This window comes from Oreochromis niloticus, linkage group LG15 (assembly GCF_001858045.2).
Source record: "Oreochromis niloticus isolate F11D_XX linkage group LG15, O_niloticus_UMD_NMBU, whole genome shotgun sequence".
In the NCBI taxonomy this organism is placed as follows: Eukaryota; Metazoa; Chordata; class Actinopteri; order Cichliformes; family Cichlidae; genus Oreochromis; species Oreochromis niloticus.
This window is the reverse complement of record NC_031980.2, coordinates 13,854,408-13,876,015: the sequence shown is the minus strand read 5'-3', so window position 1 is coordinate 13,876,015 and position 21,608 is coordinate 13,854,408. Positions and strand designations below refer to the sequence as shown.

Sequence of the window (21,608 nt, the reverse complement as noted above, 5' to 3'; positions counted from 1 at the left end):
GGCATGTCCCACCGGTAGGAGGCCCCGGGGCAGACCCAGGACACGCTGGAGAGATTATATCTCTCGGCTGGCCTGGGAACGCCTTGGTGTTCCCCCGGATAAGCTAGAGGAGGTGGCTGGGGAGAGGGAGGTCTGGGCTTCTCGGCTTAGGCTGCTGCCCCCGCGACCCAGCCCCGGATAAGCGGAAGAAGATGGATGGATGGATGGATGGATGGATGGACGTTACTCAAGTACACCCAAATACTTTTGGCAATATAGTGTGTTTAAACTCATCTACTTTCACTACCTCTACTCCTTGCAACTGTTATACCTGTATCCCTGTCATTCACATACATGCGTTTATTTCTACTTATTTCTACTGACTTTCAATCTTCTCTCCAGATCATACCTCCACCTCTCCAGGTTCTCTTCTACCAGCTCCCTGCTTATCATTACTTTCAAATGCATGTAAAGACATGTTAAAATTAAATTCTTGAGCTAACCATCATCATAAGTATTTACGGCTGTTGTGCTGCGCTCTTCTGCTCTTTGTTTAACTGTAAATGGCTCCCAGGCCTCTAGATTAACCTACGTTTTGTGGCTAGATGAGGGGAGTGGATGGTTTAGAGCAGGGCTGGGGACGTCAGGTGTCAAGGGCCGGTGTCCTGCAAGTTTTAGATATCACCCTGGGTCAGCACACCTGAATCAAATGATTAGTTCATTACCAGGCCTCTGGAGAACTTCAAGACATGTTGAGGAGGTCATTTAGCCATTTAAATCATTTTTGTTGGATCAAGGACACATCTAAAACCTGCAGGACACCGGCACTCGAGGCCTGGAGTTGCCCCACCCCTGGTTGAGAGTAAATTTTGTCACTCTGGTTTACCGCCGGTACATCCTATCCTAAGCATTCAACTACTCCCTGTGTTCCATGTACTTTTTGTTTGAACTTTATTTCTTGGTTTACTTGTACAGCATACATAAGTCAACAAACTAACCGCATCACCGATTTGCTGATTATGTATCTCATTTCTTTTGTTGTTAAATACATTTGTTTTTCTTATAAGTCTTCTACAATCTCCATATTTTGCCCTTCGCTTATAGCTTTTAGTAGCTCGGATGGAGAAACAAAAAGCAGTGGAACAGCTGCAGAGACAGAACTACATGAAAAGATTTCATATAAATGAGGTAAATGACAAGAATAAAATCCTGTTTTTATTCTTTTTTTATGTTGCAATCTAAACTCTCTTGGCTGGAGCCTTTCATCAAGCTTTCAATTTTACGTTCACACTTTTTATAAACAGGCTTAAACTGAGAGACTTATGTGAATAAACCTGACATGATGTTGTGGATAACTATAAACACAAAGGGAGTATGAATTCATTCTCTGCTAAAGACCCCATTACTCCGCTTTATTTTTTAATACCCAATAGATCTGTGCTGTGATATTAAAATTTAAAATCTCACTTATAGAACCATTAAGAGACGGGTAGTAGAGCAAATAAAAACTTCTGAAGTTTAAACTGCCCAAATGGCACAAATTATGCTGCCAGAACATAGCAGATTTGTCCTACAAGTAATTTTTATAAAGTCTATATAACTGCACTGATACCTAGCATTCCAAGCATTTTGGTCTTATTTGAATTAGTTTTAGTTATTGTTTTAACTCTTTTATTGTCCTATTATTGTTTTTTATTGTTATTATTGTATTACATTGTTGCTTTTTAATGCCATTTTTATATTGTTAAGCACTTTGTCCAGCATCGGCTGTTTGAAATGTGCTATACAAATAAATTTGACCTTGACCTTGACCTAGAAATGCAGCATCTTTCAAAAGTATGCAGTGTGCATCCATCTCTATGTCATGTAAGGACCGTTATCATGTTCTGGCAGAAGCGATGAGTGAGCATGGTTGCAGCTAGCTCAGACATGTCTGTAATACCACGTGGAAATATGTGACTGAACGCTTTAACGGCTTTCGGACATCAGTGATTACAAAACAAAAAAACCCCCAAAACTTTGATGAACAGCACAGACAAAGTTGAAACAGGCTGAGATGTCCCAAAGGTAAAAATGTATAAACAGCTGTCTGTTGTATAGAAAGTAAACCACAGAGATGTCTTTTTGCTGAAATGATTGCATTCAGTTACAGAAGGTAGAGAAACAGAGGCATCATATCACGTTGTGCTACAACCTAAAACCAAATCAATCGGTTCGGTCAAATAAAACCAGCCCAGCTGGGTGGGTGGGGGGCACACTGTAATGCACACATTTTGCCTCTACTGTACATTGCATACCCAGTCAGAAAAACAAAGAGGTGTAATATTCACAGCATTATTGCCAGCATTGCTCCTGGAGTCACGACCCAACTGTCTGCACAAGTTTCCAATACCTTTCCTTTTCAGGTCACGAGAAGAGAAACGCGGCGAACGCAGCCCAGTGACAGTTTTAACAAGCAGTCAGTCTGCTCTGTGCAGAGATTCACATTACATGTCTCATCTTCCAACAGCAGCCCTGTCTTTTATAACGAAAAAAAGACAAGTTCTTAATACTGTCAGCAAGTAACATGAAAGACCAAAAGGAAAAAAAATGAATTGGTCCAGCTGACAAACACAGACTGTGTATTCAAAGCCTGATGTATCTTATTCCTAGAAGTCATTATAGTCTTCAGTGAACTTCAAAACTCCTCAGGGGCTAATTTTCCTTCATGTAATTGAATTCAAACCTTGGCAAAACCAGAGTTATTATAGTTTTATAGTTCCTAATTACTTTTTATTTTTATGTTGTTTTGACTTTCAGTTTTGTTTTTAGTTCAGTTTAGTTTCTGTGGTTTGAAATGATTTCGTTTCATTCTAGTTTTTATTGATTTCACCGTTAGCTTTACTTTCCTTAATTATTCTAATATGGAGAGTATTTGTCAGGGGTATATTTAAGACATTCAGAGGAAATATTATAACACAAATGCATCACTTTTTGATGACAGCTGACTCGCAGGAACACAGATATATGTTTTCAATAAACAGATGCGCCATGGGCCTGACCAGAGCTTGGGATAACAAGTCTGACAAAGACTAAAGTGCTGTTGTGTCCTTCAGCTTAATGAAAGCCTAGAAACCAGGTGATGTGTAGTGGACAACGAATTTGATATGAAATGTAAGAAACTGTGATACACTGAGTCTAAGACAGTGAAGTGCAGAGGAGGCAGCACACGTGCTAAGCACACCTGGCTATGGGAAGGTGTTTAGCTCAAACTTCCTGCGTACAGCTAGTAGTTGGGTTTGACTGAGTTCAGATGGCATTCTTACCATAAACAAACTGTTTTGGAGTTTCTCTGGAATCTCAAAATAGTCTTGGTGCAGTTGTTTTGATCCTCACCCGATTATTACGTTCAGAACCACATGGAGGCTCTAATAAATCACAGTTTGATTTAAACTAATTAAACACTAATTTCTGCTAATAGTTCTCATTTTAATTTCATGTGTATTTGAAGATATATGGTACATACACATGTCCACTTTTGCTCTATCCCGCAATGGTAAAGAATCCTGAATTCAGAGCAAATCTGGATCAAGACTGACTCCAGACGTTTAGCCTGATTTAGACTTCTGCAGGAAATCCATATCATAGCTTACAACTTAAGTGGAAACGCTTTTTAACCCTACGCTGTTAGCGTCCATGCCATTTAGTCATTGTGGGTTGCGTCGACCCGATGTATAGTTAGATTTCTGGGAAGGTATAGATCTGACTACGTGGAAGATTAAAGCATAAGGTTGGAGGGTTTTCCGGTGACATCCTAAGTTATGATGTAGATTTCCCCACAAAGGTCTGAGTTAGGCTTTTCTCATGTCCCTGACTTTAAGAGACAAAAAATAGACAAACTGAAATAAATCACATCCCCAGCAGAGGTAATTAGTAATAAATCTAACAACGTTTTACATTTATAATTTATTTTAAAAACTGACGCAGACAAAACAGTATAATCCCACAAAGTCTTTCCCATGTACCCCGAAACATTTCTTTACATTGTTACAGTGTTGAGTTGTAATACATATTTAGTGTCTGATGAAGCTAGGACACATCTCAGTTAATCTCAAATTTCCAATGGAAGGATTAGGACATTAATTGAGCAGCAGCGGCCAGCGCTCACTAAAAGCTCTGGGTTGTGAAAGAGGCTCATAATTCAATATTGCAGGATATGAGATTATAGGCATTCTTAAATTTGGAGAAAAAACACAGGAAAGAGTTCATATTTCTGATCAAATAAACCATAAAGCAGCCAGTTTGCCCCAATATAGAAAAGATTTTATGCTGTATCTTGTATATTTATACTCTGGAACAGAATCAGTGGGAGATCTCACTACTGTGTACTATTTTATTTGGTTAAACTCCAGCCAACTCCTGCTGGGATATAAAGTCTAATAAATACAATGTTATGTTTTGTTTAGTGAGTCAGGCAAGTACTCAACTTTCCATAGAGGCAGCGGAGCATAAAGCAGACGCACAATAGGTAAACATTAGCTGGTCATGTGAACGAAGCAGCAGCAGCAGCAATGAGAGTGACTTCTATCAACTTTCTCAGACCTAACTCCTTCAGATCCAAACCAGCAACAACCTGCCTGTTTCAGTATTTATGTACTCAGTTTGTGCCTGTGGCTGAGTGTAAAGGTTTGCATCTTCTTCACTAATGCAAAGAACATACAGCGCTGTATTTTTAATTTGAAACATTGAAATTTAGATGCAAAATGTCTTGTAAAAGTTCGTTTATGTGGCGTGCTGCCATCATAATTAAAAAGCTGGTTACTTGTTTAACCCAATTCATAACAGAGAAAGTTTGGTCAACTTTCAAACACTTTGACTAAAATTTCCGAAGATTTGGTATTTAATTTAAAGTTACATCAGCCAATAATATCGTGAAGGCAGAAAAGAGATCTCTGACTGACAACTGATTGTTGGTTTACCTTTAATGGTAAAGAAGTCAGCTAACAGTCAAACAGCCCTACAGACCTACAGTCATATGAAAAAGAAGAGAGTATATAGAGTCCTGTGAAAACTTACTGTGACCACAGGAATTAAGTGGGCAAGTAGCAGACAGGTGCTGCGAATCAGATGCAGTTAATAACCTCTACAGGGAGTGCAGAATTATTAGGCAAGTTGTATTTTTGAGGAATAATTTTATTACTGAACAACAACCATGTTCTCAATGAACCCAAAAAACTCATTAATATCAAAGCTGAATGTTTTTGGAAGTAGTTTTTAGTTTGTTTTTAGTTTTAGCTATTTTAGGGGGATATCTGTGTGTGCAGGTGACTATTACTGTGCATAATTATTAGGCAACTTAACAAAAAACAAATATATACCTATTTCAGTTATTTATTTTTACCAGTGAAACCAATATAACATCTCCACATTCACAAATATACATTTCTGACATTCAAAAACAAAAACAAATCAGCGACCAATATAGCCACCTTTCTTTGCAAGGACACTCAAAAGCCTGCCATCCATGGATCCTGTCAGTGTTTTGATCTGTTCACCATCAACATTGCGTGCAGCAGCAACCACAGCCTCCCAGACACTGTTCAGAGAGGTGTACTGTTTTCCCTCCTTGTAAATCTCACATTTGATGATGGACCACAGGTTCTCAATGGGGTTCAGATCAGGTGAACAAGGAGGCCATGTCATTAGTTTTTCTTCTTTTATACCCTTTCTTGCCAGCCACGCTGTGGAGTACTTGGACGCGTGTGATGGAGCATTGTCCTGCATGAAAAGGATGCAGACTTCTTCCTGTACCACTGCTTGAAGAAGGTGTCTTCCAGAAACTGGCAGTAGGACTGGGAGTTGAGCTTGACTCCATCCTCAACCCGAAAAGGCCCCACAAGCTCATCTTTGATGATACCAGCCCAAACCAGTACTCCACCTCCACCTTGCTGGCGTCTGAGTCGGACTGGAGCTCTCTGCCCTTTACCAATCCAGCCACGGGCCCATCCATCTGGCCCATCAAGACTCACTCTCATTTCATCAGTCCATAAAACCTTAGAAAAATCAGTCTTGAGATATTTCTTGGCCCAGTCTTGACGTTTCAGCTTGTGTGTCTTGTTCAGTGGTGGTCGTCTTTCAGCCTTTCTTACCTTGGCCATGTCTCTGAGTATTGCACACCTTGTGCTTTTGGGCACTCCAGTGATGTTGCAGCTCTGAAATATGGCCAAACTGGTGGCAAGTGGCATCTTGGCAGCTGCACGCTTGACTTTTCTCAGTTCATGGGCAGTTATTTTGCGCCTTGGTTTTTCCACACGCTTCTTGCGACCCTGTTGACTATTTTGAATGAAACGCTTGATTGTTCGATGATCACGCTTCAGAAGCTTTGTAATTTTAAGACTGCTGCACCCCTCTGCAAGATATCTCACTATTTTTGACTTTTCTGAGCCTGTCAAGTCCTTCTTTTGACCCATTTTGCCAAAGGAAAGGAAGTTGCCTAATAATTATGCACACCTGATATAGGGTGTTGATGTCATTAGACCACACCCCTTCTCATTACAGAGATGCACATCACCTAATATGCTTAATTGGTAGTAGGCTTTCGAGCCTATACAGCTTGGAGTAAGACAACATGCATGAAGAGGATGATGTGGACAAAATACTCATTTGCCTAATAATTCTGCACTCCCTGTATAAAAGCAGAAGTTTTGGGGACTTTGCTGGTATCAGTTAACACAACGCTACAGTCTTCCCAGGAGTGGACTGCCGTAAATTCACCCCAAGGTCCGATTCTACAAAGCTCAGCGAATCTTCAACAACTCCACAAGCTCCATCTCAGACTCCATGGGCAGTTAGCATGTTAAATGCTTAAGTTCATAACAGCACAATTAGAAAAAGGCTGAACAAGTATGGCTTGTTTGGAAGGATTGCCTCTCTGAAAAGAACATGGCAACGCAGCTTAAGTTTGCAAAGTCTCATCTAAACAAACCACAGTACTTCTGGAAAAAGGTCCTTTGGACAGACCAAACCAAAGTGGAGATAGTTGGCCATAATGCACAGCCTCACATGTTGGGAAAACCAAACATAGCATAGCAGCCGCGGGACCAGGGCACCTTGCAGTCACTGAAGGAACCACAAACTCCTCTGTATACCAAAGTATTCAAGAGTCAAAAAGGCCATCTGTCACACAGCTAAAACTTAGCCAATAATGAGTCATGGAAAATCAGAATGATCCCAAACACAACAGCAAATGTACAAGAGAATGGCTAAAAACAGAAAAGAAGGTGTTGCAATAGATTTTGCAATATCAATAGCCCAAGTCAAAAACCTCGACCTGACTGAAATTCTGTGGTGGGACCTTAAGAGCACTGTGCATAAACAACTGGCCACAAACCTCAATGAACTTAAGCAGTGTTGTGAAGACGAGTGGGTCAAAACGCATATGTGCAAGTAGCCCCTGTGAGCCAAAGGGCTCAGGCTCCTCTAAAACGTATAAATTATACACTATATTATTTCTAAATATATATGGATTTATTCCTAATATGGATTTCAGGCATATGGCTGAGGAACACAGTCCTTTCTGTAAGCACAGAAGCCCCACCCACATCCTGGTTAAATGTTTTGTTTGATAGGGTGACAAATCAGAAGAAAGTTGGCTTAAAAGGAGAAGAGGTTAAACAGTTTGTTACAAACAGATGCTGAACAGCGCTTGACTGTACTCCAGTAGAGTCCACAAATAAAAACATGGAACTGAAAATGAGTAGAAAGTATACACTTTAATTTGCAGACTGTTAGGACAGATTTGCTTGAAACATGGATGCAAAATACACTATCATAAATTACAGGGCGAATGTTGGGGAAAAGTCACATGGTGAAGCAAAGAACAACATGAAATCATTGAAACAGGGAATTATAAATACCAGCCCACCACTCTGGCTTCTAAAAGCTTTCCATCCAAACAATGGGTGGCATCAGATGTAAACCAAAAGAACACCAACTCTGTGGGAGTTCAGCCAATTCATCACTTCCACCAGCACATGACAAAAGGGAAAACATTATATTCATCTCTATTTAGAAAACCTGTTTGGGAAGCTAACACTTTAACTTATACCGTGTAATTGCAGATAATCAGCAGCGGCCACAAAGTGACGTCAAGCTTTATGTTATTATAGCTCACAATTGTTTGCGGCTTCCTGAGGAAAAACATCGATCATTACCATAAGTCCATTATAGATCAATACAACAATATTTAGCATCACCACAAGGAGACGAGGGGATTCAAAAGGAGCTATCTCTCTTTCGTTGGGATTTTTATGTGCATTGCAGTATGTCAAATGAGCCCGGCATTAGTGAGCCACATCCGCTCAATGAGATACTACAGTTTCTAATCACATGTTCATACTAAGATGCAGCAAGGACTACTGGAAGTATGAGTCTGGCAGTATATTACATAACTCTGCTTGACTGGAAGTGAGAGTAAAATGTATTTTTCAGCTAAACTCACTGTTCACAGTGATTGGGACTTTATGGAGGCATCATGGTCAATTAAGATTAAGATTATTTAACTGATTTTGCTTGAAACAAACTGGAAAACAAAGACGCATCAGGTGGGAGGACTCGAAAGTTGACATTATATCAATTTGAAAACCTACACAGAGGCTTCTGTGTAATATTTCTCCTTTTTTGATGATGTCTCCCTCAGTGACCCCATCATCTGCATTAACCAGTGTGCCTTATTCAGCTGCACACTTATGACTGTCTTCCTTTCCAGATTTGTGATCTGCTTGTAACCTCGGTGACACAGAGCTGGACGAATAAAACAAAGCAAGCTTATCCGTTCAACTTTTCAGGCTTTCAAAGACGACCCTGTGAACACACTGACTGACAGACTCTCAGTCCAATCATTTGTTTTATTACTAACATGCACATACACACTTTTTGCTGTGATCTTTGGGGCTTGGAACTTGTATATGCTATGAAAATACACTGGTATTATGTCACTCCTGTAAAAATGAGAAGTGGAAAGGATTTTTTTTTCAAGCTGTATGTCACATTACATCCAAGTGTGTCTGCATGATGGGTTTGGAGGGCAGAGCCCAACATTCAGAGTGCAACACTGGGTTATGTAAGGTAATTTGTTCTGTTTGGGGGACCTTTTATAGAAGCACAGAAGAGTTAAAGTTACCTTATCCCCGAAATCTCCGAAAAGATAGCAGCTGTTCCCCAGCAGCATCGGGATCAGTTCACTGCTAATTCAATTAAACTGTAAACTAAAACCACTCTGGTTGATTATAACTATTCTTTATTTATTTGCTGTAAATGAGTTTTATAATATTTGACAATTTTTCATTTGAAAACTGTGTTTCGGGAGTTCTCATTATAAGAGCAACGCTGATATTTTGGAAAAAAGACAAGGATTCATTAAAAAGCATTTATGTATCAGCAGCATTAAAAATAATTCAAGTGTTAATATGGAATACATCTGTCATCTTACGTGTCTTCTTCGACTTAATTTAGAGAAAACACGTGATCTTGATTAGTTATTAATAAAGTGCAAAGCAACCTGAAGGATGAAAAAGGCTGCAAACCAAAATAAAGCTTATTCCCTTTTTAATGTGATTAAAAAAGCATTTCTTGAATCTAATTAGACACATGACTTGTCACAGAAGACTGTGTGCTCTACATGTTCATTGTGTTTCCGTCACACTTTCAGTTTGTGCATAAAAATCCAAATGAAAATGAATTTTGCATAAATTTTGACACTTAAAATGAATTCTTTATTTTGTCATTGAGTTATTTTGTTAGTTTGTCATGGGCATCTGGTAAATTGGTGCGACATGCACATGTGCTAGAAAAGCATAGCAGATACTCATCTTGTGCATATTTGTCATTAAGTTATTCCTCATCATTCATCCTATTTTTAATAAACGATTGAACAAACCATTTTCTATGGTTGCCATCTACAGCAGCTGCTCGGCCCATGCTATGAAGCTCCCGATGCACAGCTTTTGTGCTGATGTTAATGCCAAAGGAGGTCGGAAACTCATGTCTGGTATCGAAAAAATTTCACAAACTGACTTGTTGCACCGGTGGCATCCTATTACATTACTACACTCGAAGTTAGAGAGTTGTTTAGAACGAGTGTTTCTTTCACAAATGTTCATAAAGACAGCCTGCATGGCTAGGTGTTGGATTTTATGCGGCAGCAGGACTGAAACGCCTGAATTTTGTCTATGTCTAAATCTGCAGGTATGTGCAGATGCAGGCCGGGAATTACTATGACTCGGTTTAGTTGACAGGGGTAAAAATTGTGGCCAATGAAAACACCAGAAGGGTGTAATGTGGCAACTACCCTATAGCCTCCCTCATACTCATACAGTATGCATCTTTACTCTTTTTTTTTCTCCCCCCATAAACGTTGTTTCTTTCATGATATCATCAGTTCACGGACTTTCTAACTCCATTAAGGACGTGAGGTAGATGAAGTCATTAATGACTATAGAATAAAGTATGAATGAAATGTATGACTAAATGCGGCCTGTATTCTAAAGCACTTTTAGTGGGCAGTAAGACTACAAAAGCACCGTATAAATGCTAGTGCGTCATAACGTAAAGCCAGCAGAGGAAGCAGAAACCCACACTCAGGGCCACTGAGGGAAAACACTAATGCATATGTGCAGTTTGCTGCACAAGCAAACCTCAAAGCTGGAAACTTTTTGGGCTCCAGGCGAACAATTTTCATTCAAGCAAGCAGACACCATTTTTAGTATCCAGTTCTCCTTAATTCATCCATGAGTGGCACCCACAGAGAGTTTGGACCTTAAGGAGCTTGCATAACACTAGTGGACGGAGATATGCATCCAGTTTTCTTTTCTTATATTGTGGATCACACCGGCCATAACACCAATGACTTTTTGAGTCATTAGCCTTGATGATGGTACAATCATTTTTTTTAAAAAGTTGTAGGTATTTGTGCGCCTCATGTAGACAGGCTAAAGCCACTGTGACTGAATAAGAAAACCGGAAGAAAACAAATGGATAATGATTTCCTGGTAACACTTCTGGACTGAAGCATGTGCAGTAAAATTCAAAATTAACACATGTGGGGTTTTTTAAAGTTCACTATTTGTCAGACAAAAATAAATAAATACATAAATATTTTTTTTTTATCTTTTCTGTTGTCTTTTCTCTTGTCTCTTCACCTTCTTTTATCTTCCCAGAGCCAACACTTTCTCCGCTCTCCTCTGAGAAGAGCTGAAGAATTTGTCTCGGTGCGCCCGCGAGGAACATCCACTGAGAGTTACATTCTTTGTGCACTCAACCACTTACTGCACTAACCTCTTAAGCTGACTGAATAATAATGGTGATTCTAATGTAAGTAATTAATTGCATTAATAATTCAACACGTGCCCTCGTGCGTAATCATGCACCAGCTAAAAGACGGGTTCATGCCTGCTGCCAAATCAAACTGCTGCCAGCAATGGAGATAGAGAAATGATCAGATATTTTATTCAGTGCCAGCCCGCATATAGAAACATTAGAGTCATTGACCCAGAGAGGATTTGCTGAGCACGCCTGCTCATTTTAAGCAGCAGCATACGTCACATGCATACACTAATGTGCTTACGCACTTGGTAACTGCCCAGTACATCAAGAACTGATGTACTGCTGGTGACAGAGTAACTAAACCAGCGCTGGAAGGGCTTCAGCACTGTGATCCAAGCCACTTTTAATGTGATGGCGGGGTATGTCCTGCAAACAAACTAGGGGATTCTCCTCAACACTCCAAGGCTTTATCTTGGGATTATAATGACTAGTAGAGACAGCATGTCCCGCACACATTTGGATTCAGTTTCTTTCTCCTCAGAAGATTAAAGATTTAAAGAATACAGATGATGATGTGTCTCTATTGAGACAATGAGCTCACATCTACTGAATCAACAATAGGCAAACAGCCAAATGATCTTTGTACAAGAACTATTTAACAAGAGGTGATTCACCGTCATAAAAATCCAAGCAAAACATGCTCTTTTTTTGAAGTAATGGTTTTCTAACTATAACCATGTGGGTTTAGATCCTATTCAAATGAAAAATGTTTTTATGAGCCCAAAGCGAAGGTTAATGACATCAGGGATTAGATATTAGATGATCCTAAGGAAAAGAAATGCTTATTTTTTTATTTGTTTTTTTCCTTTTTTGAAATATTGAATTTTCTGCTGAAAATGCAAAATGAAAACTAACTTTTTGTATCATTCACCTAAATAATACAGTTGCAGAAAATAGTTTGTGAACTTTAACTTTGAGATATCCTACTGTACCTGGACATAGCCCAATGAAAGACATGAAAAGAAAATACAGATGTTGATTTTGGGGGTCTTTTTAGCCTTTTTTGGAACAGGACAGTGGCGATTCAAACCTAGCCTTACGGTGTATAGGTCGCCTGCTTGACCAAGTGAGCTATAGCGGTACCACCAAGGTGTTGATTTTTTTTTTTTTTTTTTGAGGTACATGATATGATATTATACATGTGGGAGGAAAAAACCTTCAATCAACAAAAATTTGAAGTTGAAATGTTTTTTATGTATTTATTTATTTTCAATTGGCTCATTCATGCAATTTTTTTCTGTCCTGCATATTTTTTTTCATCTCTTTCTGGATATGTTTTTCTCATTCATGTGAATGATCTACTGAAGAGTGTGCTTTTAATGAGAGTATTCCATCTGTAAGAACCAGCTCCATAACTCACAGTGAGGTCTGCGGTTTATTCAGAGTTACTGGGACATGTTCCTGTTGAATTTTTTTTTATTTTATGAGACTTTTTACATGATTAAATCACCTCAGAAAATTGTAGTTATTTATATGATGGTGTTGGAGAGAGGAAGCAGCAACTGCAAAGAAAGATTTCTTCCACTGATTGCTGATTAAATTCAGGCTTATGGCAAGGTTTGAGCTTGTCCCAGCTGTCATTGGGTCAGAGAAGGCACATGATTATAGGACATTTTAAAAAAAGGCTTGTTTCTTTTTCTTTTAGGTGGTCCAAGTGTTTAAGACAGCTAATCTAAATATATTGTAATAATTTTTTTATGAACATATGTTGCAGACAGTGTTTTTCTTTTCAGTATCTGCTCATGTAGTTAAAGTGTGGTTAGAGAAAAGTTATTGTTAATGGTGAATTAACAATACCGTTAATCTCTATAAAGTCGTGCACGTGAATATGTAGGTAGGAGACAAGATTTTAAAGGACAGGAAGTAGAGGTAAAAGAAGCCTTGCAGTCCACCTGTAGCTCCACTTCCGCTGACCAGTCACTTTTATGCAGGCTTTAGTTGGATGTAACTGAACAAGAAGGTGAAAAAATGCAGTTTTGAAATCCCTTGGATGTAATCTAATTACAATTTAGCCTTGTGTTATCCATTCATTCTCTTCCACTTATCCTTACCAGGGTTTATCCCAGCTGTCAAGGCGCAAACTCCACACAGAAAGGCCCCAGTCAAACCCAGTCCACGCCACTATGCTACCCAGCTTTGCGTTAGCTTTTGTGAATATGTCTGGATTTATAAACACTGACTGGTGCACAGAGCAGGATAACTTCTTCCTGCAATGAAAGCCCTTAAAGCTGTGCCTGATGGGTTTCCAGGCTGTGATGTCACCAAGGTGTTGCTAGGGTTAGGGTTGTTAAAACAAAGAAAAAAAACTCATTTCAATTGTAGGTTTGTCTTGACACTCAAAACTGCATTAAATTAAAATGCACCAGCTTGTATGAAAACGTCTAGTGTTTTATAGTGTTACAAAGGAATTGTGGTAAATAATGTTGATCAGTTGGTTAATATTTAGTTTGCATGACCAACATTTGATTTTTGTAAAGCTGCACATTTACAAAAACAAAATCTTCTAAAACTTAAAAAATGGCAGATTAATGGTATGTTGTGCATCTATAAACATTATTTGGGAAGTTATTATAAAGTTTATTACAGTACGTGTTTCAAAGAAAATATGAGTAGAGAGGTGAGGTGCCAGTGATGTCACAAAATCTGAACCTAGTGATGGGTCAGATGCGTCCTGTTTTACTCACAGCTCTGTCTTTTCAGCTGCGTGATCAGTTGATTTTTTGTTTACTTTTGCTGTCTTTTTACCACAACCAATCACAGCAAAGCCCCTACCTGGGCCTGGTTCTGCTGGAGATTTCTTCCTGTTAAAAGGGATTTTTTCCTTCCCACTGTCACCTGGTGTTTGCTCAAAGTGGGTTGTGTGATTGTTGGGTTTTCTCTCTATTATTGTAGGGTCACTATCTTACAGAATGAAGTGCCTTGATGCAACTGCTGTTGTGGTTTGGTGCCAGATCATTTCATTTCATTTCTGTTCCATTTAGACACTAGAACTTCCTGGTTAGGCTGATTAAAAGATTGTAGTTTGCAGAAATTGGTCTCCGTCTGTTGCTGTGCATCACAGGATCAGTGTTAAAGAACATCTTGTGCATCTGCGATGTGAGCAGCTTTCACTGTATATGTGACACCAAATGTGATTTCTATCAAACATCCAAAAACATCAATTTTGAGAAAAGTAACTCGAAATTTCGAGTCAGCGCTGCCAATCAGTAATCTACGTGAATGATGTCATTTCCTTGTTACCCGGAAGCTGAAGCCCTCAGCTACAAATGCTACAGCTAAGCTACCAGTATTAGCCAGTCATGAATGCACAAATTGCTGAGTATTTTCAGCGTGACTTCACAAAAAATGAAATCCTTGTGTTATTAGCTGAATCACATGGCGTTACTATCAGCAAACGTACTCTCGAAAGGGCCAGTTTGTTGCAATCTGGTTTTGAGTGCGCGTTCCTCTGCACCATATCCTGCCGGGTAACAAGAAAATGACGTCATTCACGTAGATTACTGATTGGCAGAGCTAACTCGAAATTTCAAGTTACTTTTCTCAAAATTTTGAGTTAATAAGTCGAAATTTCCAGTTATAGATACTTTTTTTTCTTTCTTTTTTTTGTGGCAGAAATGGGCTTCCATACAACGCTAATAGAAAAATTCTTAGTTTTTTATCTTTGCTTTTTAAATGTGTTTTTTTTTGTGAGAACAACAAATATAATTTGTTTTCTTACCGTGGAATTCTGTCTGAATTCAGTGAAAGTCAATTCAGTGTATGTGCGAGCGTAATTCCGGCGAACCAACCATTTAATTTGGCTTGTGTAATCATACAGTGATATCATATTGCTTGTTACACAAGACTTCTATAGTGTAAGTCAACATATGTTATGATGGCCATCTGCCCACGACTGCGTCTCATGACCTGCAATCGTATGCCCCGGTCCTTCTTTCTTTCAGATTGTGTTATGTAAAAGTCCTCTGCCTGGTAGAGTTCAAGCTTTGTCCTGTGGTGTGGCAGTGATAAGAAGTTCACCCCTGGGGTGGGTGAGGATACAGGGAAGATGACTATGTTACAGATCGCCGTGAACCCCCACATTTTAAAATACTCAGTTTGAAATCGTGCAGAGGCGCTCCCCAGCTGGCATTTAGAGAGCATTTTCTTGCCCAAAGCTCATTTATTTTTTTCCCTTGAGGTGTATCCCACATTGATTCCATATTACTCCCACAGTTGGGTTAGTAAGTATACACCCCGACCTCTTCCTTCCCTTTTCTCTTTTAGAAAACGATGTGTGCTTACTGGCTGTAGCTTCTCCTGCCTTCAGTTACATAGATCGGCCAAAACATTAAAACCACCTGTCTAATACTGTGCAGTTTCCCCTTCTAATGCTAAAATCCATCGTGGCTTGGATGTAGGACCTCGAAGACTGTTCTGACTGTAGGGCCTTTTGTTCCTGAAGGTCTGGGTGGGAACTTAATGTGCTGGGCTTTTAAAGGTGTATCTCACGGACGAGTCAATTACTCAAAGTCTTTAAAATGTTTTTAAGTCATTTGGGGTTTTTAGCACAACATTACATTGTAACAAGATGATCCCTGTTATTACCTTCACCTTTCAGTGATTTTAATATTGTGGCTCATTGATTTATCTTAAATTATCATTACGGCTTGCAGGGGCTGATTCTGTCATGTGCTAGCTGGCAGTTGACATGGAAAATTCCCCATTTTATTCTTGATACTGAGCTGTTTGCACATCATACTGAGGTCTCTGGTCCTTGGGGGTGTCCTGTGTTGGAGCGGAAAGTCCTGAGGCCTCATTCTGAAAATGACTTTAATTATAGATTCAAAGAATAAGTGAGGAAATAAGAGGTTCTTGTCTATTTTTACGCTTCAGCTTAACAAATTAGGCGTTCCACTCTCATATCCTGGAGCAATATTTGGACTTTGCTATAAGCCACGGCTGCATGATATTGTGTGTACAGTACAGCGTCCGTACTGTTGATTTCATGTGCCAGGAGTCCAGTGGAACAGCGAGGCTCTGGTGTTGTCATTAATACTTAATGGCAGACTGAAACGCCAATCACTGTATTTGTAGCAGCCTTGAGGCTCGCAATTACAGAATGCGGTTACAGCCACCCGGGGGCTGGGGTAGTGTGCAATTAGTTGCCTGCATCTGATAGGGTTACAAGTCACAGGTCAATAGTCACTGCTGCCCCGGTCACTAAATACAGGAGGAAGACTCGGATAGGAGACAAAGATAAGAACAGCTTCTGACAGATAAGGACAATGTGATGTAGGGAGACAGTGAAGCCTTTTTAAAAATGTATAGAAATAAATGATGTGGTGTAATCTATAAAAATATGACTTTATGAGCAAACACAACAATCTCAATTTGCCACTTTGGCTGTCTAGTATTAGAGGTAGCTTATCTTTTTAAGAACTATGGTTTATGACTTATACTGAATACGGTTTTTGGATTATTAGTATCTAATGAAACATTTTATTGGTATATATTCATATGCAAACCATTTTCTTACTATGGCAGTACAATTATTTTTCTTAATTGCAAAATGTGCAGTTTTAAAACAGCCTTTAAGTGCACACATGGTTCACACAGAATCTAATCAATTGCTCCATTACTTCTGCTATATTGTATTCAGTATGTCAGGGAAAAGCATTAAGTCTGTGAACAGTGGACTGTTTAAAGACTCTTTGAAAATTCAGGCAATATCAAAAAAGATCAACAATTTGTTGCACAGTGCTTTAACTTTTCTAAATATTTAACTTATTTAACATTCGCTGCTTTTTATTGCTGTTTTATGTCTCTACCAAATCACTGGGGAAGTATGTGGTTCATCAGCTGCTAAATGACCTACCATAGTCATCCACAAGCTACTAACTGTGTGTTTTATGGTGTGAATTATGTGGGGAAACCAGCATTTTCTCACTTTCCCCCTTGTACAGAGGATATTTTGTCTAAACTGACAACCTGAAAATCCAGACTTTTTAGAGTGATTGTGATTGTATACGACTTCCACCTTGACTTTTCTCTCCTGTAAAAGACGTCGTTGTGATCTCAATGGGAATTCAATAATTATCAATGGGTAATATAAAAAAGAATTTTTAAAAAAGATATAACTGCATTTTAAAGAACCTACACTGAATAGAGCTACCTGTTGCAGCCGTAACCTACTGTATAGATAGATTTACAGGGAAGGATGTGCTAAAGCTGCAGGGAGCTGCAAATCTGGTGATAAATCTCTGTATTTGCATCAATACCACCCCTCCTTTCACTCTGATGCACTTTCTCATGGCTATTTTGAGCATAATGATAAAACAACTGGTTATAACTCTTTTAAAAGCAAAAGGAGCTGATGTAAACCTGGCCTCAGATCAAAGGACAATTTGATTCATTACAGTAATTAAAGTTTTTTTTTAGTTCAATTTTTCTGATATGATGTCAGACTGTGTAAAGCACGGAGAGTGGTATGGAGGAAAATGAGTAAAGCTGACCTCCAGTGAAACCACTAAAGCAAACAGGCTAATTTTCAAGACTGATAAAAATTGAGTAAAGAGCTGCCAGGCTTGTCGTGTTGTCCTTGGACCCTTTGGAACGGGAAAAATGCGTTTGAGTACAAATGAAGAGGCAAATGAACGTCCCAATAAGTTGTGAGCAAAAGAAGTCTTTAGAGAGAAGTTTGCACTTAACAGTTACTCACTCATTGGCTTCAAATTTGACTTTTAAATTATCCTCTATAATACTGGAACTCAAAATAAATGTGGCCACTTTCAGCTGATGTAACATCCAAAGCTTGCTTTCCCAATGAGCTCTTCCCTGACTTTTTGGTCACTTTTTTGTTTTTGTTTTTTTGATTCAGGCACAGCACTCCTACGTTACCTTTGGTATTTCCTGACAGCAGAAGTTTTCCAAATTTTCTCCCACTTTCCTCACACACACGTATTCATAAGGACTTGTGATATTGAGGCAGAACTCGTCTGGATGTGCCTGCCCCTCAGTAGTCTTCCAGAAATGTAGCAATCACATTAAGTATATTTCCCTAACTATGAATAAAACAAATATAAATATATAATAATAACAAACACACACACACTCACACGCTACCTTCATATACTCTTAAAATACTATTTTTTTTTTCATGTCTGCTGGCAGATTTGGCTCTATTTTTTTTTTATAAACCTGTTGCATCGATATTTTTTAAATAACATGATATTTTCTTTCATCTGTGCTATCACTGATTAGACCAGAACATTGTGCCGTGATCATATTTTAATGCGATCAGCAGTGTTGGACAAAAATTACTTAAATCGGGGTACCTCCTCCCTCTGATCATATTCAATCGCGTTTTGTCTTTATACTCCCAATAATCCAAAACTGTGCTCCACTTTTAGGTCTACTATAGGTTTATTTGATAGTCGAGACGAATTTTCTTCGTTTTGTGCAATAACCGAGAGTCAAACAAAAGTCCGAGTTTCCGCAGAGGATCTAACAAGTTAGTCTCTTACCTATTGTCGTGATCACAGTGATGGCGAAGTAAAAGGAGCCGGCGAATTTCCACTGCACGCCGGCTTTGTGCGGCTTCAGCTGCAGCACCACTTTTTCCAGCTCGTCAAAGTCCTCCGAGGACAAGTTGAATGTCTGGAGCAGCTCCCCTTTCTTCCGGTGCAGCTCCATCCTCTGGGTCGTCTCCTTCTGAGATTCCATCGCGTCGAAGATCGCGGCTCCCACGATCAGGTAGGTGAAGGTGCAGATGATGAGGGCGAGGGTCCTCACGTTTTGCCTCTTCATGGTGGTGTGGTGAGTGTTAGGGGGACAGGCGGAGTGTCAGAGCGGGTCTTGAGGACGGGGAACTCGGCTGGCTCATGGCTGTGCTGCTCTGACGGAGCAGAGGAGCTCTCTGATTACTTTATGAGCGGAGGAGCTGTTCATTCAGCACCACGCCTCCCTCACCCACCCCCACCCCCCTCCACGCATCCATCCCACCTCTCTCTCACACACACACTCTCTCTCTCCGACTGCATGTATCCCATTTTAATTCTCCTTATGACATACTGGACTCACTGAGAAACTTAGAACACTGTGCTCCAATGCTACAAAAAAATCGTCAGCCTTTACTGAAGCACAGCGAAAAAATTTATGCCCACATTAGGGAAAAAGAAATGGAGGATAAATAATCTCACTTTTTAGAAAAAAAAATATTTTAGGTATTTAAGTTACAAGAAAAAAACGTTACAGGTGAACCAAGAAAAAAGGAAAAACGCAAAAAAACCTTGATTTTTGACTATTTAATTTTTCCTTTTACTTTATTTATCATAAAACATTATGAATAACCCAAAACATCCACATGCAAAATGTTTTTACAGGATTTACAGGCACTAGTAGATAGGTGAAGAGTAACTCTTTTAATAACCCTGATGGCAGGTCTTTACTTTTACTTGTCAGTCAGGAAAAAGCACTTATAGAAAATCCTATTTAATGAGATACAAATGAAATGTAAAAAATGCTACTTAACAATCAATAGCAGTTTGGAAATATTGTACAGAATGATCTGTTTGCCTTGTGGAGCCAGAGGAGACGAGTGTTAGGGGGGATCTGTGACAGAAGGACAGCAGAGAGAGTGAAAGGAAAGGGTTACAAGATGGACGTGAGACCTGCTATGATGTATGGTTTGGAAGCAGTGGCACCGACACAAAGACAGGAGGCAGCGCTGAAGATACTAAGATTTTCAGTGGGAGTGACTAGGAATGACAAGATTAGAAATGAACATACCAGGGGGACAGCTCAGGTCGAACGGATTGGAGACGAAGTTAGAGAGGCAAGCCTGAGGTGGTTTGGTCATGCACAGTTGAGAGATAATGGAAATATTGGACAAAGGGTGTTTAAGATGGAGCTGCCAAACAGGAGTAAAGAGGAAAACCACAGAGGAGGTTCATGGATGTAGTGAAGGAGGACATGCAGAGGGTTGGCTGGACAGAGGATGTTTGGGATAGGGTGAAATGGAAGCAAATGAGTTACTCAGGCAACTTCTAAAGGGAGCAGCTAAAAGAAGAAATGTACAGTATGATCTATTACCTGATTTACTATAAATCTGAAAATCTCTCTGTACTTGCTGAACTCTAACCACAAAAGCAAATATGAAGGATTTAAAACTTCAGCCAGTGAATTTGTGATGAATACTGAAAAGCTCTGCATTGGCTTGAGATGAGATTTGTTTATTTGCACTTTCACCTTAAATGTGGCCGAGAGGAATACGCAAACACAGCCTCAGGGGCCACAAGCTAGTGTACTCCTTGTGCCAGTTCCAAGTCCTGATAAATAGCAGGCCTACGTCATCTGGTGAAAAATCAACATGCTGATCCATCCGCTGTCGCAGCCATTTGGGAAATACCAGAGAAGCTGAAAGTACCATATAATGATCTTTAAACAATGTAGGTTTTGTTACCTAAAACAACCTCTTACCCCTGAAAAAAATCCTACAAGTCAGCCAAACCAGCCAAGCATAAAAGTAAAAGTGAAGTTATCTGTATTGCATAAAACAATAAAAAACTAATTCTATCTCGTGCATGTGTAACAGCACGCTGTGCACTCGTTGTAACGTATAGCCTCTCTCTCTGTTTTTTTAATCTTGCAAGTATTCTGCTTCATAGCTACATAACTATTCATGGAAAAAATACACAAAACACAGATTATAAAAGCAGTACTTCAGTGCCAACATCTTTTTGCCTGTCTCCTTGCTAATTATGTCACTCTAAAAAGTAACCGAGAACTGGTATAGCTCATTGGACCCATATACCTGCTGCAGAGGCCTGGCTTAAAAAATTGTATGTAAAACTATTCTACTACATTTTTTAAAGGGGAGAAATATTAAAGTTGTGTAGAAACTTAAATTTTAAGCAGGCAAGATTTAAAAAGGGGGAACCATGGAGCGTATTAAAAAAAATCCAAGCTGTTTTCTTCAGCAAACTTTCTTTTTGTTCAGTTTTCAGCTTTTGAAAATCGTGATGAACACGTATCACAATTGTATCGTCTGTTACCTGAATTATACAGGCAGTGATGATCAGGTTCACTAATAATGGCCAATAATTGTTAGTTTTGCCATATAATGAAGTTCCATGCTGAAACTACAATTTAAAAAAAAAAAAACTACAATTCCAGAAAAAAGACATCAGACGTAGAAAGATAGTGCAGCCCATTTTCTTTAAGTGGAAGACAAAAATTATTTCCTTTTCAGATGGAATCAGATGAATTCCTGACAGACCACAGCTGCTTTT

At 39.2% G+C, this 21,608-nt stretch overlaps 1 protein-coding gene across 1 annotated transcript in view; it reads right to left on the bottom strand.

The window, feature by feature from the left end:
• kcnk3a (potassium channel, subfamily K, member 3a) overlaps positions 1-19,226 on the bottom strand; it is a 48,442-nt gene extending 29,216 nt beyond the window's left edge. Inside the window, exon 1 of the mRNA XM_003446296.4 lies at positions 18,843-19,226. Coding sequence (XP_003446344.1) covers positions 18,843-19,125 — 283 coding nt within the window. The 5' untranslated portion in view covers positions 19,126-19,226. The remainder of the gene's footprint in view (positions 1-18,842) is intronic.
• Between the last annotated feature and the right edge of the window lie 2,382 nt (positions 19,227-21,608).